General features: G+C 38.8%; 1 protein-coding gene across 1 annotated transcript in view; it reads right to left on the bottom strand.

The window, feature by feature from the left end:
• KCNH5 (potassium voltage-gated channel subfamily H member 5) overlaps positions 1-21,094 on the bottom strand; it is a 349,850-nt gene that overhangs the window by 231,708 nt on the left and 97,048 nt on the right. Inside the window, exon 7 of the mRNA XM_032180213.2 lies at positions 20,406-20,832. Within this exon, the coding sequence (XP_032036104.1) occupies positions 20,406-20,832 (427 nt within the window). The remainder of the gene's footprint in view (positions 1-20,405; positions 20,833-21,094) is intronic.

Below are 21,094 nucleotides of genomic sequence, written 5' to 3'. Positions count from 1 at the left end.
CACATGATCCTGCAGAAGTCATGCGGTGATAACCTCATTTCTTGCTTAATAGAGTTAACATGTTTTTCAGATTTATCTATACTTTGGTGAGGCACTGAAAAAGATCTTCAATAATAGCCTAGCAGGGAAGAATGCATGCTCATTCAGTTAGGAAGATTCTTAATTAGTTGCAGGACCTTACCAAAAGATTATGACTGACAATTAATGAGCACCTGAATAGACATTTCTAGAAACAACAGCAAATATTTACTTAGCATTTACAATGAGCCAGGCATTATTCGGAGCATTTTATATGAATTAATTTATTGGGTTTTCACAACAATCCTGTAAGATAGGTAATATTATTACCCCATTTTACCGATGAGGTAACTGAGGTTTAGGGGTTTGTAAGAGCTTTTGCCCCCAAGATTACATCAAATCTGCTCAAGGTCACCAGTGACCCTAATATTGCAAAATCCAATGATCAGTTCCCAGATCTTGTCTTGATTGACCTGTAAGAGGAACTTCCCATGGCTGCTCACTCATCCCTCCCTGAAACACTTTCCTCAACTAACCTACAGCATACCTCACTCCTAGATTTCTTCCTAACTAACTTCCTTCTCAGTCTTTTTGCTGGTTTCACCTCATCTCACTGACCACTACATATTGGAATGCGCCAGAGTTTAGTGCTTAGACCTCTTCTCTATCCACACTCAATACCAAGGAGGGTTCAACCAGTCTCATGACTTTAAATATCAGCTCTGTATCAACAATTCCAGAATGTATGTGTCCAGCCAGGACATCTCCCCTGAACTCCAGATCTGTCTATGGGACTGCCTATGAGACATATGTACTTCCGTGTCTGTGCAGCATCTCAAACTTAACATGACTTATCAAAACTTAGCTCTTAATTCTAGCACATCTCTTCCCTCAAAAATACTCTGTTTTCCCCAAATTATTTCCCATCCTTAAGAGACGTATAAACCAAAAAACTCTTGGAGTCATCTCTGATTTCTCTCTGATTTTAACAACCACCCCCGGCAACTAGTCTGTCAGCAAATCTTGTTGGCTCTATTTTCAAAACATAACCAGAGTCTCGCCACTTCCTGCCACCTCCATTGTTACTATCTTGGCCCAAACCAACATCGTCTTTCACTAAAATGATTGCAATAGCCTCCCTGAATTATCTTTCTCCATCCCACCTTGTAACCCTAGGGTTTATGTTCAACACAACAGCCAGAGTGATACTGTTAAAATATGTCATATCATGTCATTTTTCTACTCAGAACACTCTAGAAGTCTCCATCCACAGAATACAATGGTCACCAGGGCCCTTCATGGTCTGGTCTCATTACCTTTCTGACTTCATCCTGCACTATTTTCTCCCTTCCTCACTCTTATCTCAGACGCTCTGGTTGTTCAATTTATAATGAGGACATAGACTTTAATTATGATATTTTGAATCTTTCTTTTTTTCTGAAGGTAAAATAAAAACTCTTCTTTTTCTTATTCTTTCTTTTTCAACTTTTATCTTACATACAGGGAAGATATGTGTAGATTTGTTACATGGGTATATTGTACCCAGGTAGTGAGCATAGTATCCAATATCTAGTTTTACAACCCATGCCCCACTCCCTCCCCATCTAGTAATCCACAGTGTCTATTATTCCCATGTTTATGTCCATGGGTGCTCAATGTTTAGCTCCCATGCAGAATTTAGTTTTCTGTTTCTGCAGTAATTCACTTAGGATCACAGCCTCCAGCTCCATCCAAGTTGCTGCAGAAGACATGATTTCACTCTTTTTTGTGGCTGCATAGTATTCCATGGTGTATATGTAGTACATTTTTTAATCCAGTCCACCATCGATGGACACCTAGGTTGATTCCATGTCTTCTTTATTGTGAATAGCACAGCTATGAACATACAAGCACATGTGTCTTTTTGTTATAATGATCTATTTCCCTTTGGCTATATACCAAATAATGGGATTTCTGGGTTGAACGTTAGCTCTGTTTTAAGTTCTTTCAGAAATCCCCAAAATGCTCTCCACAGTTGCTGAACTAATTTACATTCCCACCGCAGTGTAGAAGCTTTGTTTTTAACACCACTAACCACGATGATTTTTATTAGTCAGCTTTCCCTCACTTTAAATTTCTGTAGGCAAAGTTCTACCTGACAACAGAAAACTTCCACGTACCACAACATAGAGACATTTATTTTCATTGCTGCTCAGCCAGCAGATCATACTGTATAAACCTATTTACGTGAGACTCAAGCCGAAGATTTTAAAGGCAGTGTTTATATAACAATGTTCATAAGATACAGCTTCACAAGAATCCTAGTGATTTAAACTGAAAAGCGGCTTTCATCAAAGGCACATATGTTCTGATCCTACACTGGCTGCCTCAGGGAAGTATGCCACTTGACAATATTTTAGCCCAAACACAAACTGAAAAACACCTGTAACACGTTTATCAACAAAATTCACATAGCATTGTGAAGAACTCCCTGTGGACTACAGAATGCTGTTCACCAAAATCTAATAGAACAGGAATTCAGCCCTCATTTTTTTAAATTTAGTTCACAGTACTGAGTGAGAGTGATTTTTCATCTCACTCCTTTATTGCTGTCCACTTCTAGTCCAATGAGTATAACAGAAACCTGACTTTAAGAAATGCAAGATATTTAGGGTCCAACTTTATCCACGATGCTGGCACATTTCATGCCTTCCTTTAACTCTAAAGTATAACCCTATGTGAAAAGTTTAGACTCCTGACTCAACCTACAAAATGACACAGTGCTTGATCATTTTTACAGTGCTAATCCATATATTTAAGGGATTGGAGAGAGATACCTGCTGGAGATGGGCTTGAGGAATGATGTAGTATCAGGGATGGCCTGGATCTAATAAGCACAGAGAGAATGATTGAGCCGAGGTTGTATATAACAGCAGAGGACTTCCAAAAAACAGAGACCATGCAGAACAGCTGAGAAGCCAAGCAGACAGTGGAGTAGACTTACAGGTCAAATAGACAGATATTATAGCAATGAACCTCTGATGGGTTTAGCAAGGTTGAGATATTCTCCAGTGACAAGTAGCTTGAAACAAATGGTAAATAGCAATGGGAACATTTTGATCAAGAGCTACACAAGTCCGGATGATAAACAAATGACAGAGGAGCATGAACTAGGAGAACAGAACTATGCAAAGAAGCAGAGAAACTCAGCCAGAGATAGAGGGTTGACCACATGTATATACCTCTGTTTCCTCTCAAAACTCCACAAAATAACAGTAAATGGATTGTGTAAAGCCACAAGAGCAAACAGAACAGTAGAACAGACAAAAGCAACCAAAGTTTGGAAGCTGGAAAGCATAGGACAAGTAGTAACTAACTCATCAGATCCAAGAAAGCTGGATCTTAAACCAGCAGAAGGGAATGATAATTAACATCTGATATGCATTACAGAGCCACTAAATATCCCAGGAATTGTCACCACCAGGTACTTTGGGAAGTGAGGGAGCAAAGGTGGGGCTAAAACTAGAGGATTTATTGAAAGTCTGTTTAAGAAACAGATGGACACCTACCCCTCCAGATGCCTTCCCTAATTCCACAGAGCCAGTCAATTTCCCTTTTCACACTTCAGCAGACTACAGAGGATCCTTGCAATGAAGGAAGAGCAGAAAGTAGGGGTTCCACACTGCAATCAGGGGGTTATGTGAGAGCTTACACACTGAGTGTCAAACTCTCAGCTCTATTCTCCATTCAGCTTCCAGAAAGATCGGCGCAAGGGCTATATTCTCCAGGCTGGAAACTAGAAAATTCCTCTCTGAAGGAATTGGCAGCCTAATAGAAATGACCCCAAAATACTGGTGTTGAGGATTTCCCACAAAATAACCCAATTAGATCTCCCTACATAAAGTTCACAGTCACAAATCAGCCAAAAACAGACAGCCAGGATTCCGAGGCATTTGCATAAAGCCTCCACCGTGAGAAGCAGAGACCAAAACCAACAAACCAAATATCATCTTGATAGAAACAGACTATGTGGGGATATGAAAACTGCACATAAACTGTCTTATACCCTCAGCAAGAGAAGAGGAGATTTTGCACTCATGATGTGAAAACACAATGCTATGAGAAGGAACACAAAGAAAAGGCAGGCGAGCGGAAATGAAAACTCAAAGGAAGGATTAGAAATTGGAATACACGAAAACTTCTAGACCATAGAGTAAAAAAGATAAAATCATAGAAAACTGTAGAAATGAGATTAAAAAAAAAAAAAAAAAACCTAAAAAACCAATCCAGGAGATCCAATAGCCAAATAATAAGAATTTCAAGAAAGGGAAAAAGATAAAACCAGGAATAACTTGTGAATGAAATAACTCAAGAAAATATCCCAGATGTGAAAAATAGGCATTTCCAAATGATTACACATATCCATTGGGATGAAAATGAATCCATAGAAAGACACCTTGTCATAGTACCTCACAATACTGGGAACCAAAAAGAAGATTCTAAATGTTTCCAGAGTGGAAACAGAAAGAAAAACATAACATTTATAAGAATCAAGGCTCAAATGGAGTCTTCTGAACAGTTCCATTAGAAGTTCAAAGACAAAAGAACAGTGCACCAAAATGTTCATAAAATTATTTCTAACTTTTAAATCTCTACCCAGACAAGCTATCAGTTAAGTGTAAGGATAAATGAAAGACATTTTAAAACATGCATAATCTCAAAAAAAATTCTTTTATCTATACTTTCTCTAGAGGCTGCTATAAGAGGTGTTCATTCAAAACAGATAGAGGAAACAATGGGTCCACAAAAGAGAAAGGCAAAGGGACTCCTACAGATCAGGGATAATGGGAGACAACAGGCTGAAGGCTTTAAGTCAAGCCTGGGATAGTGCAAACTAGAGAAAGTCAGAAGGCTCAAAGAAAGATCCCTTCAAAGACAAAAAGTTATAAACGCCTAATGTGAGCATGATGAGATTAGAGTTACAGAATGGAAGAGAATTTGGTAATAAATTTAAAGGAAGCAACATAAGAAACTAAGAAAAAAAATTGTGACGATGATTACCCTAGGGGAAATCAAACGTTGTACAGGAAAATAATCACAGTACAACATATGACTCAGTTGTAAATAGCATATACCTAGTCATAATAATGAAAACAGCTATTGATTTGATCAAAATTATGATCTAAATATAGAGAAGATTTAGAAAATCGGAAAATGCATATATATGCACATATATATTGTGTGTGTGTGTGTGTGTGTGTGTGTGTGTAGTGGTAGTTAAGGGACATACGACAGGGAAGAGAATTATATAATTTTATTTTCATCTTCCAAAGATGGAAGTCAACAGACAATGACTAAAACTGAAAATTCTCTCTAATAATCATGTAAAAACAAAAAGATAAATGCCACCAAAAAAAATGAAAATGATTTGAAAGTCATCTCTGGGAAATGTCTAAAGGCATGAAGATCAAGGAATTTCCATTTTTCAAAATAAATCTTATGGCGCTATTTGGTTCTTTAAACTACATGCATGTATTACCTCAATCTAAAAATTAAATTTAAAAAACTACAGTCAGATAATCTGAATTACCACACAGATTAAATGAAAAAGAAGGCAGGAGAACTAGAGATGTGGAAAATATTTGAGATTTCCTTCCCTTCTTCTGTGGGCCCCTGTGTTCCTTCCCGTTTATGTCAGCTCTGTCTTCCCTGGTATTAGCTATTATCCAAATCCCAGTAGAATCACCCCTTTTTCTCTGGAAACTTCTCTCTAATGACTGAATAAATTTGCCGTTTGAATTACACAGCACAGAAAGGCTCTGGTCAAACATCAGAAGCCACTGAAATCTCTCTGTGAGTAAATGGACACACTTTTTTCAAATGCAAATTTCTTCCTTTCTTTTTTTTTGAGATAGAGTCTCGCTCTGTCACCCAGGCTGGAGTGCAGTGGCATGATCTCACTGCAACCTCCGCCCTCCGGGTTCAAGCAATGCTTCTGCATCAGCCTCCCTAGTAGCTGGGACTACAGGTGCAAATTTCTTTAAAATACACTTATATGGTTTTGTTTCTTTAGCAAACACCAAAAATGATATTTGTGCTTCTCATCTAACTTAACGCAGTCCTGACCTTGTGTTGCCCTCTATAGAAGAGCGTATCCAAATTTCATAATCAAATTCTGCCCATAGTACAGACAGTTGTTTCCAAACCATTCCCAGGTTGTTCTCTTCTGTATCCAATGAACAAAGAAAGATTGGAAGTATGGCAAGTGCATTTATGCCAGGCCTCAGCATGATCGAGGATGAGGGACACACAGGTGCAGAGTGTTTTCAGTCCCTCTAATTCCTAGCTCTTCCTAATGACCCGTTTGCTATCCTCTCACTGAAACAGTGGCAGTCACTTTTCAAGAGGAGTGTGGTTACAGCTGAGAACAAAGAAAGCAGCTTAGCTTTGAGTTTCAAATTAGACTTTTTTAAAGCCCATAGCCAAAACAATAATCTTAAAAGCATAGATTTCCTTTGCAAGTGCCAGGCCCTTGAGACAGCAAATGGTTTTTGTCTTTTTTTGTTGTTTTTGTTTTTTGTTTTTTTTTTTGTCGTCTTTCTTGTTGTGTTTTGTTTTCACTTTAAAATCTTAGTTCTTTTCCCAGAAAACATGGGGGTGGGTGGCAGTGAAACATAAGAGGGCAGAGTAAAAGGAACTATAGGAGGTAACAAGAGAAATCCAAAATAGGTTGAAGGGAAAATCAAAGGCAGCAAAGAAGTATATCCAGCTTCCCATCCAGAACTCTACAACATGATAGACACAGAGTGGCCAGTGCAGCCATAGCACAGATGCAGCAGTCAAGCATACTATGAAAGGTGGAAAAGTGGGGGGATGAGGGAAGAGGTCCTAAACTAAGTTATTAGCTCTGTACAGAAAAATGAAATCAGTCACATGTTCATTCACCTATGTTTCACTGTATAAAAATGTAAACCCAAGACTGAAGAATTTAGGTCTGGAGAACTAGTATGGTTTTGAATTTACAACTTTTCAAATATGGAGATCGACATACATTTATTTCTTCAAGGAGGATTTATTGAGCACCTGCTACACTCCTGTTATGCTAGGGATACACAGTGGAGCTAGAAAGACAAGCTCTCTGCCTTTGTGGCTCCTATTTTAGTTGGAAAGACAAGCAATAATTACATAAAGAAAGAATTAAAGAATATAATTAAAGACCATGATGAAGAAATAATGAAGTACAATGTAACAGGGACACTTTAGACAGACTGGAGGAAAAAGGTCTCACGGCAGTAAACGAGGGAAAAGGTGGTGTGAATTAACAATCCCTGGTTATTTTTCCCACAGAGCCAGGAAAAAGGAAAAAAGTTCTCTTCTTCCTCTTGGCATCATTACCTTAGCTCCTTCCCACCCCTGCCTGCCAAGTGGCAGCCCATGTTTCAGACATCTTCTCCACCCTCCTCTGAAATCTCAACAATTATTTTCTCTTCATTGAGACACTGTGCCAGTTTAAAACTCAGTCCAATCTGATACACAGATGAGGGACTTACATCCTTTAGAGGACGAAATGGCAGCCTCAAGGGGCCTTCTGCAGTCACGAACACACGAAGCAGGATTTCCAATGGTGGACCATCGAGCAAAATATCTGAGAGTCGGCTGGCTCCCGTGAAGTCACTTTTTGTGGGAGAAACTGCTCGGCCTATCAGGAGAGCTGCCCTTGATCTTTCAATAATTTGTTCCCAATATCACAGTTTTCAATATTTATGAGAGTGATGCAGTAACATGATCCAGCAAAGCAAACAGGGAAGAAATAGCAAGAGAGGTCAGGGGAGAGCCAGAAAGAGAGAAATATTAAAGAAGCCAAAGAAGAAGTACTTCCATATGCATGAAAAAGTGCCTATGAAATCCAGCAAATGTACTCTGAGAGGCAGTACAAGAGAAGAAGCCCATTTTCAATAGGGAGTAAATAAAGAAAAGGAAGTGAAGACACATGCTTTAGAAAGCTTAAAAAGGGAAGAATTGGTGGATAATAAGGCAAAGAGAATGCAAGGTCCAGGTCAAGTGTTTTATTCACATATGTATATTAGCTTAGGATTGAAAAGACATGAGCATGTTTATCAGCTGATGAGAAAGAGCCAGTAGAGAGAGAGAGAGAGATGGACAACGCAGAAGAAAGAAAGACAGGCTCGGGTGCAGTGGCTCATGCCTGTAATCCCAGCACTTTGGAAGGCCGAGGCAGGCGGATCACTTGAGGTCAGGATTTCAAGACCAGCCTAGCCAACATGGTGAACCCCGTCTTTACCAAAAAATACACAAATCAGCTGGGCATGGTGGTGCATGCCTGTAGTCCCAGCTACTTGAGAGGCTGAGACATGAGAATTGCTTTGACCCAGGAGAAGGAGGTTGTAGTGAGCTGAATTCATGCCACTGCACTTCAGCCTTGGTGATAGAGCAAGATCCTGCCTCAACAACAACAACAAAAAGAAATGCTGGGCACGGTGGCTCACACCTGTAATCCTAGCACTTTGGGAGGCTGAGGCGGGTGGATCACAAGGTCAGGAGTTCAAGACCTGCCTGACCAACAGGGTGAAACCCTATCTTTACTAAAAACACACAAAAAAATTAGCCATGCACGGTGGCGCATGCCTGTAATCCCAGCTACTCAGGAGGCTGAGGCAGGAGAATCACATGAACCCGGGAGGCAGAGGTTGCAGTGAGTGGAGATCACGCCATTGCAATCCAGCCTGGGCAACAGAGTGAGACTCCATCTCAAAAAAAAAAAAAGATGAAGAAGGAGGAGGAAGAGGAAGGACAAACAACTGGAAGGGGAAAATAATCAAGCTACAGCACAAATCTATGTACAAATCTGGGGCCACTTCACAGAATGCTAGAATCATATATATGACTGCCCACTGGACACAGCAAATGACCATCCATCGCTAACTTCAGAGCAGTTGCTTGCCCTGAAAGCCTTAAATCATGACTCTCTTTCTCTCAAACCCTCAAGTTTTGCTGGTCTTACCATATGTCTGGAATCTAACCAATTCTAACCACCACCATCATCATCTCTCACCTTGACCTGTCTGTCTTCTTTCATTTTTGACCCTGTACAGTCTATTTTCCACACAGCAGCCGGATTGGTATTTGTAAGACATAAGACAAATCAAGTCAGTCTGGTCTGAAACCCTCAAAAGTCTTCCCATCTGGCTCAAAGTAAGGGCTACTATCCTGTCCTATAAGGCCCTGAATGGTTTGCACCCTTGGCCACCCCTAGCCCACCTTCCTAAGGGGAGAGTCAGGAGTGTAAAGGAATGCACATCTGCAATACGTTTCTTTTTCACAGAAGTGAAAGGAAGGCCATCTGCTGCAATGAAGATGAGTGGTCATAGGTTTGGGAAAGGTAGAGAACGTGTGCAAGTTGTACAGGAATCGTTGCTCAGCAAAATGTTACAGGAAGAAGATTTGTAAGATTGCTAAACATTCATTTTAGTGGCAGCTGTTCACAGGGCTGTCTAGTTGACTCCAGCAAGTGCTCAGCAACCCTGGAACAGAAAAAGGGACAAATAGATCCAGATGGAGTTGTTAAGGCAGCAAAAGGGCACAGGATGAAGGAATTTGGAGTGTCAGTGTGTGCCTGGGGAGGAGGGTCTGCTAGGTCTCTAGCTAGGTCCTCATAAGGGAAACAAGTTAGGGAAACAGACCTATGAAGGGACGCTTTGGACCCTTTCTAAGGAAACCAACAGGAAAACTCAACAGCCCAGTCTAAGAAAAGTCCCCGAGGTCTGCTATTCCCATACCGAAGTCTCATCAGAAGAGTCAATACCAGACCTGCCTCCTTTGCTGATGCCTAACTAGGGGCATGAATTTAAATGTCTTTCCCTTACAGGACACTTTAAATGAGTAATGGTCCCAAATTAGACCTTCACAGCTTAAGATCTGGTTGGGGGGTGTTGTTAAAAATAAGCTCAACTTTAAAGGAGATAGAGTCTAAAAAGGGTAGCTACAGAGCTAGCTTCAAAGGGAATTTTTAAAGCCTCCAGTATTTCCTGAGAGTTAACTTGAATATAGTTCTCACCCCATAAAGAGCTCCTTACCTACACACTCAGCCTAAAGCCACCACCATGTGCCTGGTACCTAACCTCCCAGGAAGGGCTAACTCAGTTGTCACAACATATGAAAATATTAAATAAGTAGGTAAGAAGAAGTCACTTAGGAGCTGGCTTAGAAATTACTCCAAATAAAATCCCCTCTCTGGCCATATCAAAGAAATTCTTAAATCCATGCCTAAAGGCCTTTGGTATGACATTTATTTTAATAAGTTCTAAATATATTCATCTATGAATTTGTGAGTCTTTCAGCCTGTGAAAAAACATTTAAGTATTACATATTAAGCAAAATTAAAATCAGATGTCAATTGATGGATATCATATATGTAAGAATCATCTACATCCCCACTGTCTGTTCTATACCAGAGTATCACTTCACCTACCAGGTGACAGTGTGTCCTGAAAAATATTTTCTCATAGCAATTAATATTAAATTCATTGGAAAGTCACCAAATAAGTAAATAAAATTCTCCTCTGACTAAAACGTCTGTTCTAAGAAAGTTCAGTTTCATAAAAACTTCTAAGCCAATGCTATCTTTCGTTTTATAACACAAAAGAGAAATTCTATGTATATGTTATGCATCTAATAATCTAACAAGTATATTTTGTTGAACTTGAAATTTGATTTAGAAAAACATATTGGCTGTGAAAAATACTGCATCAGCATAATCTACCTCCATGAAGTTAATGGCTAATAATACATTATTTTCCTTCATATAGGGGAAAAAATGGCTTGGACCACACGAGTTCCCCATGTGGCTCTCTCCCCTCAACTAGCCAATCAAACAAGTCAGAGAAAGTCACTGATGACCTCCTAAGGCCACGCAGATCTCTCCTGACTTGCTCTCTCAGTGGTCCTGTTGTTCTGCCTTCCTTCTTAAAGCTCTCTCATCCTTTGTTAGCAACAGACTCTCCTTCCAGAGTCATGCTTCCAATCTACCTCACTGGGTTCTCTTCTCAGCCCCTCTGTGGCTCTCCTTCTTCAGAGTCTACTCTTGCCCAGCTTTATGCTGACTGCACCGTACACTTCCTTGACATGATTACTTTCTATATATTGTTATTCCCAAAGAGATCTCTCTGTGCCTCATAGCTCTGGAAACCAGAACCACATTTCTAACCACCTAATGAACATTTCCATCAGAGTAACCTGCAGGAAAAAGAACCACTTTCCTCCAGTAATAACTGCACCTTTTTCCTACTTTAGAAAAAAGCTTCATCACACATTCAGCTGAATTTGCTAGAAATCTACAAGTGCTTTTGAACTCGTCCTTCTAAAATACCCCACATATTCATTCATTCACCCATAAAAACTTCTTTTAAAGTTTCAGGAAGCTTGGCCGGGCACGGTGGCTCATGCCTGTAATCTCAGCACTTTGGGAAGCCAAGGCGGGTGGACCACCTGAGGTCAGGAGTTCCACACCATCCTGACCAACATGGTGAAACCCCCAACTCTACTAAAATTACAAAATTAGCCAGACGTGGTGGTGCATGCCTGTAACCCCAGTTACTTGGGAGGCTGAGGCAGGAGAATCGTTTGAACCCAGAAGGCGGAGGCCGCAGTGAGCCAAGATCACGCCATTGCACTACAGTCTGGGTGACAAGAGCAAAATTCTGTCTCAAAAAAAAAAAAAAAAGTTTCAGGAAGCTTACACACAATCTATTCTGGAGTATCAAAAATAACTGCGAAGTACAGACTATTATCTCCGTTTTACAAATGATGGTTTACATAACTGATATAAATTCTTATAAATTATGATGCAAAAAATTGAACCTAGATTCATTTGTCTGACTCCAAAGTCCACAGTCTTTTCACAAACCATGAAACCACAGACCATGTGCCAAATCTGATCTGCCACCTGCTTAAAGTTGTATTGGAACATAGCCACACTCATCTGTTTATGTATTGTTTATGGCTGTTTTAGCACTACAAAAGCAGAGGTGAGTAGTTTGCAACAGAGACCATATGGCTCACAAAGCCTAAGATAGTCACTATCTGCCCATTTACAGAAAAAAAAAAAGTTTGCCAACTCTAAATCTATACCATCCTCCATATATCCACCACTTCAATTTATGTCTTCCTGGATTGCTGCAATAATCTCCTAACTGGTTTCTCTGCCAGTAGCCTTTATCTCCTCCAATTCATTGTCCACAATAAAGAATCAAATTTTTCTTATTTATCCCACAACCTTTAGGATAAAAGACAAACTCGCTGTGAAGCTATGGAAAGCTTTTTGACATCTTGGTTCTTTCATTTCTTTCCATTCACATCTACTTTCCACTCAAGCCAAAGTGAAATGCATGGAGTTCCCCAAAAGGGCCAAGCTATTTGATGCCTATATTTTTGCATATACTATGTTCTCTATACCTGGAAAGTACCTAAGTCCTGCCTCATTTACCTACTCATTTTGTATGAGCTCAAGAGTCACTTTCTCCTAGAAATCCTCCTGGGCTCCCTCAGGCTGAACTAGGCAAACATTTTTATTCATTCATTAATTCATTCAACATGTGTTCAATGGGCACAACTATCAAGTAGGGGATAATGCTTTGTGCTAAATATACAATGATGAACAAGACAAAGACAGATCCTGTTCTCACAAGTCCAACTTCTTTATTCCCTCTTAATTCATAGTATAAAAAGACATGAGATGAGGATGAAGGCAGAGATGGACATTAAGATGGGGACGGAGAGAGTAAGGGAGAGACAGATGGATCAGTGATTTTCTTGTTTGACCCTCTTACCACATTAAAAGGTTATGAGGGCTCAAAAGTATCTAGTGTTTCTTGAATACCAGTGTATACCAGAACACCTGGCACAAGGCTGGATGAATTCAATAATTTTGAGTGATACAAGGACACAAGAGATGAAGATCCTTGTAAAAAGTTCAGGCTAGTTAATAGGCTATCAAGAAAATGTCCTGTTGTTTTCTGGGGAAAGTCAACCTTTACAGAATTTGAGAGGCTTTGTGAAAATGTGACTAGGAATGAAAAGAAAGATGGGTATAAAAGAACATTCCTGCAAAAGACACAAGCCCTAGTTGGAATAAGAATCAGGGAGTAAAGTATACATCACACAGTCTTTTTCTAACTATTGGACTACACATCTGAGACTGCTAAACCATGAAAAAAGGTGCCTATAACCCTGAACTTGGGGCTCCGTAAAATGTTTTTTCTCATGCGAAACTCAGCTCATTAAAGAAAAGAAAAGAAAAAAGACAAAGTTTTCTTTACAAGCTATGGTAAAGCAGACACAAAGAACTGACCCAGTTTCCAAAATAAACATTAGGCTTAAAGCTCTCCCCATCTGGCTAAAACTAAAGCCAGAAATGAAAATCAGCATGTACACACTGCATTTTCTACCTACACCGCAATAACAAGACCAAGAAAAATTTTAACATGTAACTTAATATTATACCTGAAATACTTGAAGTCTCATATTAAGATTTGTAGAATAATTTTTTTCTAATATTAGGAAAGGGCAACAACCCACTTTTAAGCCTGTCTGGATATCCACCTAGGTCAAGTACCTCTCCAAGTCCAAGTCCCACTGGGCATGGCGTGCAGTCTCTTCCTGGGCCCTGATCCTTTACCCTGAGACACATGCCTTTCAGTCTTCCTAGCTGCCTAATTTCTATATGGAAAAACACTCCTCTTTCCAAAAGCATATTTTCTTTTCTCCATAATATTTATTCCCTGACAACTTTTCCTCTTAACCTTTACAGAACATTTTCTATAGAAAACACATCTTACTCTCCATAAAGCAATGTATGCACTATATGTAAAAAGCCCTAACATCTTCATGACACCACTTTCTTTCCATCTTAACCTCATCTCCAATAACCAGCTCCATGCCACGGACAGGGGCATAACTGCACCAATAGAACCTTAGAAGTATAGAATGTTAGCCCTGAAAGGGACCTTAAAAGTCATTGATTTCAACTTTGGCATTTCACAATTGAAAAAAATAAATAAAGCTCAGAGAGATGTAAAGACTCTCCAGGGTCACACAGGCCTTTGCTCCCAACTTACTCTATATTCTCCCAATCTCTGGATCTTACCATCTTCTATTTATTTCCTTTTCCAGTGGGGAGAGGTCAGGGCAATGCCCATAATCTCAGCTTGACTTTTGAATAAGCTTAGCAACATGAGAATACGATGTGTGGCATTGGTCTCCTCTGTATGGTGCTGATTGACCAGTGTGCAACTAAATGCTTCCCAGTTGCACTTAACTGCCTGCATGAAGATTCAGATTTCTTGTCATACACATCCCACTGGCAGATGGTCTTGCTATACTTTTAGATGTGCTAAACCATTTGTCTACTGCATTACAGATCATACTAGTCAATTACAGAAAGTTTTTAGATTGTTTACATGATTACCAATTACAACCTATTTGAAAATTGCAGATTAGCATCATTAGGACAGGGCTTCCTGTCTACCAATTAAGCCCCAGAAATTTTTATATTTATAATTTTTAGTTTGGTTTGTTTTGCTTTTTAAGACTCAGTTTGCATTGCATCACAGCAGGACAAATTCTCATTGACATATACTGCATGGGCCAGCCTGTCTCAATTTACCAAAGCAGACAATAGAAAAAGTAGAAAAATGCTTTAAAAGCAAATGAATAACCAAATTCCAATCTCATAGCCCTTTGAGATATGCTGAATACATATTTAATAATATATTTAATAGTGTACTAAAACATATATAAGGAGAGAGAAAAAATTATGGTTGAACTTATGGCAAAGAGTTATTCAAAACATTTTTATTTTATATGTTTCTTTCTTTTATAAAATTATAATGAAATATGCAAATGTAGAGTCCCTTATAATGGCTAGATTAAACTAAAATACAGTTTATATGACAAGTTAGTAATAAAGAAGGAACTAAGTAACTGCTTTCTTGATAAATCTTTGGAAGAGGATTTATAAAAACATATTAAGACAAGAGTATAATTCTCTTAGAAAAATTCCATCATTGCATTCCTTTGTTTTATAGTCATCAGAACAAATCATCCATGTACTATGGTGCCTTCTGAATAGCAGCAAAATTAGTCAGTGTGCCCAATCCTTAGAAAATCTAATATTATTAGGGGCTCAACAATAAGATTATGTAAATAAAATGGATTAGAAAACATTTCATGAAGGCATCATTAAGTATTTACCAAGCAAATTAGCAAGGAGATTACTTACATCTTCATCTAAATACACATACACACACACACACACACACGTACGTACATACATATTATTTTCTGCAAGTGCTGCAAAAATATTCTCTCACAAAAGCCCTTTGGTAGTGAATTTCGTGAATGTCAGCAGAGTAGCTGGATTCATTCATGAATGGACAGATACAGAGGAATGGGGAGGACGTGGCTACCCTGGGGAGTAATGGCTGCTACCAGAGCAGTGGAGGTCACTTAAGGCAGAGAGAGTATGAAAACACCGAGAGAAGACAAATTTAAGGTAAAGAATGCATGATGGTAGATGTATGTAGAGAAGCATCCGGCAATCCTTCAAATTCAGAAATCTGAACAGGAAGATTTCCCATGTTGGGCAAATGTAGGAACAAAGGATTTAAGTCTAAGAAATTCCTAGGTAGCAGGTAAGAAAAGAATCCCGGGATCCTGCTGACATAGGAGGGATCTGGAAGGAATCTCAGTTGAGTGGGATTAGGGGAAGGCCAATACTATTTTTCAAAGATCTGTCTAATATATGAACAAGGAAAACTTTTGAGACTGTGTTCCTAGACAGAACCCACATCCGACTTAGCATTAGGGTAGCAAGAGCCTAGGAAAGGAAAGGCCATTGAAAAGAGGGCTCATAAGGACCTAGGAATCAAGATTGTTGCCACATTCATACTTCTAAATTTTGCTGAAAGACATACAAATTATGGATGACTTTCTCCAGAAAAAGAGTGTATCATTTGCAAGTAGTGATTATTTTTCTCAACAGAATATAGGCAGTTGGTGTCTCCATCAACCTTTTGATAAAACATTTTTCTGTTTTTGAGTTATAAGGTTACAAGTGGTGCTTCTTAGCCACACAGATTGACTAGAATCCTGGCACAAGTGAAAAAATGAAACTTTCTGTTTTCTACCTGCCTCTTCCCTATCCTATCTACCCCACCACACATACACACACACACACACACCATACAGACACACACACACACACACACACACACACACCACTAAATCCCTGGCTGTGGCTGCTAGCACGTACTGGTTTCTAAGAATGCAGGTGGTTTGTTTTCATTTTTTTGTTTTCCTTGGTGTTCTTGTAGGAAAAAAAGATACTATATTTACAAAGAGCTACAATATCCAAATTTGGTTGACATTTTGTGCATGTGGGTCTAACGAATTTTGGAACTGTGCAAAGGTACTATAACACTTCATGAATCTAGACAGCTTTTTATAATCTTCTCAGGTTTTTCACAGGAAATATCCCACGAAATTACCAAGGACCCAAGGACTAAAAGGGAAATTTAAAGGTATCTCCCTGGAATATTCTGGCTATAGAAACTGGACTTAATTGGAAGCATAAAAGGAAAACCTAAGTCAAAAGGCAAGAAGATGTCAGAAATTGGTATACAAACAGAAAACTGCTACTCAGGTATTCAAAGAATATAATAGAAACTCACAGAAGAAAACAACCAACTTTAAAACTAGGTTTTTATCTTTAAATCAAAACAGGAACTTCAGAAAAGGAAGAGATGAGGAGAAATGGAAATTTAGATCTAGCAAGTATAATTGGCCATTCATGAAGGAGAGAAGGAATAGAACCAACTCTGAACCAAATAAAGTTTTGGAAACCCAACTGAATATACATGAAAATTTCCACTTTAGGTAGATTCAGAAGGTAGATGGTAAGAAGCAGTAAGAGAACCGCTTGTTGGAGCTTCTGGTGACTTGCTTCATAGAACTTATATCGATAGGCGTATAAGACACGGGGTTACCAACTCAGCTAAAGGAATGACTACACCCCCAAAGGAAGACAATGCAGGTGAGCTTACCAGGCCTTTCACAAAGGAATCGGGGTCAAAGCTCTAACACCCTGCATTTTGCTGGCATGTACTTCATCAGAGACCTAACTGGAATGGATTCAAGGACAGAAGATCTTCATCACGACAATCAGGGACATCTTCGATTTCATTCATTCATAAGAAAAATTAAGATTGAGCACAAAACTCTTTAAGAATTGTTTAAATATTGGGGATACAAGAAACGGACAGAGGCCTACCTCTCGTGAAGGAAAAGAAAAACTAAGTACACGTGGGTTCAGATCTTGGTAGGGACAATGAAGGGAAGGGTTAAAGAGTAGCGACTACAGGTTGGCATTGAGGTGATTTTTATAGTAGGGTAGCACTGGAAGGAATTTCTGTAGAGGTGATTCTGTGGAGAGCCACATGAATTCAGGTCATAGGTCAGGAGAGGAGGGTTATAAGCAGTGAGAAAGCAAGTACAAAGACTCTGAGACAGGCCTAAGGCTGATGTTTTCAGGGAAAGTGAGATGGTGAGCATGGATTTAGGAGGATAAGCAAAGGAAGAATGGTTGAAAGTGAAGTGAGTGAGGTAGGCAGGGCCATATCAGGAAGGCCTTGAAAGATGAGCTAGGGAATCTGGACTTTATTTCATACACATTGGAGGGATTTGAGCAAGGAATGGTGTGATCTGATTTGCTTTTAAAGGGGCTGCTTAAGCTTTAGGGTCGAGACTGTAGGGCAAGCATAAGAAAATTAGAAGGATGCAGGAGGTTACTTCAAAAGTTCAGGCCAGAGATGATGGTGACTTGGTCTTGGGTGGTCATCTATGGAAGGAGAGAGAAATAATCAAATATATTTTGAAGGTAAACCCTACAGGCCATGTTATTAATAGATGTAACATAGAAAAACAGAAATCTAGGATGATTCCCAGCTTTGGGGCCTCAGAAACAAAGTAAATAATTGTGTCCTTTGACTCTACATAGATTTTATTTTCCTACGATTCTCTTATGAAAAATATAACTGTGCTAGTACATCCACTCTGTAAAACAGTTTGGCAATTTCTTTAAAAATTGAACATACACTTATTACATGTCCCAGTAATCACATTCCTGGGCACTTGTCCCAGAGAACTAAGAACTAATGTTCATATTAAAAACCTATACACAAATGTTCACAGCAGCTTTGTGTTTTTTGTTTGTTTGTTTGTTTGTGGTTTTTTTTTTAATTTTCAGTTCCGGGGTACATGTGCAGGATGTGCAGGTTTGTTACATGGGTAAATGTGTGCCATGGTGGTTTGCTGCAATATCAACCTATCACCTAGGTATTAACATAGTAGCTTTATTTGTAATAGCCAAAATCTGGAAACAAATACAATGTCCTTCAATAGATGGTGAGTTAAACCGTAGTACATCCTAACCATGAACTACTACTCAACAATAAAAAAAGAACAAATTAATTACTCATACATTCAACTTAGATGGATCTCAGGGGCATTATGGTGAGAGGAGAAAGTCCATTTCAAAAGGTTACATTTTACATAATTCAATTTATATAACATATTCAAAATCACAAAATTATAAAGATGGAGAGTAGATTAGTAGTTTTCAGGGAATAGGGATAGTTGGGGGAAATGGGTAGATTACATATAAAAGAGAGCTTTGTGGTAAAGGAGCAGTTCTGCATCTTGATTGCAGTTGTAATTAAAGAAACCTGCACATGTGATAAAACAATACAGAGCTATACACACACATTATATCAACGTCAATTTTGATACTGAGCTGTAGTTATATAAGATGTAATTATTGGAGGAAACTAGGTGAAGGTAACAAAGGCCCTCTCTATACTATTTTTGCAACTTCCAATGAATCTATAATTACTTCAAAACAAAAATAGTTTTTTTAAATCTAACTATGCTTAAATATAAGGCAAAATGTATTGTATAAATATTAAAAGTAGTATGGTGCTAAATACAGCCTCTGACAAAATGTTGTCTTCTGAATTTATAAAGTACATTTTTGCCCATACATCTTACCACTTTGTATATGTAGGTATCCATTTAATTAATCATCAGGATCTCTCTCTGTGTATAAGGACATTTTGCTGCTGAAAGCCTCTGGAGCAAACAGCACTTGGAATTCTCACTCTCCCTCTAACTGCAAGCTCCAACCAGCAAATAGAGCCTGTCTGTTCTTGTTCCTATACCTGTACAAGGGTGCATTAGACAAACAGAAGCTGAACAACTGCCAACACTGATGCTCCAATAGCTTTCAGACATTCTAAATGATGAAAACTACCTGCTTAGACTCAAGATATTAACCTTTCATGTTCCAGCCAACGTCCCTGGAGTCCCAGAACTTTTACCATCAATGTCAAAATCTAAGCCTTTGTAACATGGAATCTCAGAAAAGACAGCTTAGACACACACAGACACACACACACACACACACACACACACACACACACACAAACCAATGACCATGATCCAAAGGCTTAAGAGGTGCTAATAATGCTAATCACACCTTCAGTACAATCTTAAGGTTGGTTTAGGTGTGGATAAGTCATCTAAGTCAACTTGAAGGCATGAATAATGGTGAAGTCTCCCTCAAGATCTTCAAAAGCAGCTTCTTTGTATGTATTTCCTTTATGTTCTGGTCTTCTCATGCCATCCAGTCACAGTCTGAGTGCAGAGCACATGGTCTTTGTCCCTTTAGGGGGCATTCTACTTCCAAGAACTTGGTACCCAGGTATACCTGTTAAATCCTAAACACTTCTCATTGCTGAATGGGCTTATATTCAGTAATCCTTTCATTCTCTCAAACAGGCATATATTCAACCTAGAGTGACTATAATGAAGACTAGCTTTATAAACCCTTTCTCCTAGTCTTAACTGTAAAAACCTATACAAAAGTGTATCCTGAGGTCAACTTTAATTTAGGAATCCAGTATTAACTAGAATATTTATAAACAATATATTTCACATCAGATCCTATCTTTTTTTTTTTTTTTGGAATTTAACACATTACCAACAAAATCTATAGAACATGCCAAATGCCACCTGTCTGGATGCTGGTCCTGGTTCCTTCAAGAGAGCTCTGCTGGGTACACACATTAATATGTTTTTCACACATTAATATGTCCTGAAGAGTAAAATGTATTATTTTGCATTTCTACATTCTAAGGTAGATTAAAAAAACCAGTTGCAAATAAGATGGATTAAATACCTTTCTGTAAACAAAGTAGTTCGTTTTAATCCTATCTGAGATTGTAGCCAGGAAAATTGCCAATAAGAATAATTTTTAATGAAAAAATTAAAATACTTACAGCCAACCATCATCATAGCCACCGAAAACATCTTCTCCACATCTGTGGTAGGAGCTATGTTTCCAAATCCTATGGTTGTAAGGCTTGTCATGGTAAAGTAGAGAGAGGACACGTACAGTGAATCCTTGCTGGGTCCTCCTTCCCATATCCCGGCACTGGTATTGTAGCGATATGGAGTCCCAATGCTCAAGGCCAGCTGGTAGAGCCAACTGTCTATTTGGATGGTGTTAGTGACTTCGTCAATGACCTCGTAGTCTCCAATGCTATACCATATGCAGGCCAGCCAGTGGGCCACCAGTCCAAACACACACACCAGGAGCACAAGGACTGCTGCTCCATATTCTAGGTAATGGTCCAGTTTCCTAGCCACACGGCCCAGTCGTAAGAGACGCACCACTTTTAAAGAACTGAAGAGACTGCTGATTCCCTGGATTTAAAAAAAAAAAAAAAAAATGACACCAAATTTTCAGGAAAAAAAAAAAAGGCTGGGGAAACAATACAATGGCTCAACTTCATAAATTTAACCATCCATTTATATACTAAGAACATATGTATACCGTAGGTCTGATTTTAAGAAAACAAAAAAGTCAAAATGATAAACTTTAAAAACATAGATATCTTCCTACCCAGAAATTCGTATTTGCGAATTATTAGATAAAACAGACTTCATTAGCTAAGAAATTCCCAAT

The sequence above is a fragment of the Hylobates moloch genome, unplaced genomic scaffold (assembly GCF_009828535.3).
Source record: "Hylobates moloch isolate HMO894 unplaced genomic scaffold, HMol_V3 SCAFFOLD_16, whole genome shotgun sequence".
Classification (NCBI taxonomy): Eukaryota; Metazoa; Chordata; class Mammalia; order Primates; family Hylobatidae; genus Hylobates; species Hylobates moloch.
Note: the sequence above shows the minus strand (reverse complement) of the source record. Positions and strands in the feature narration are given on the sequence as shown.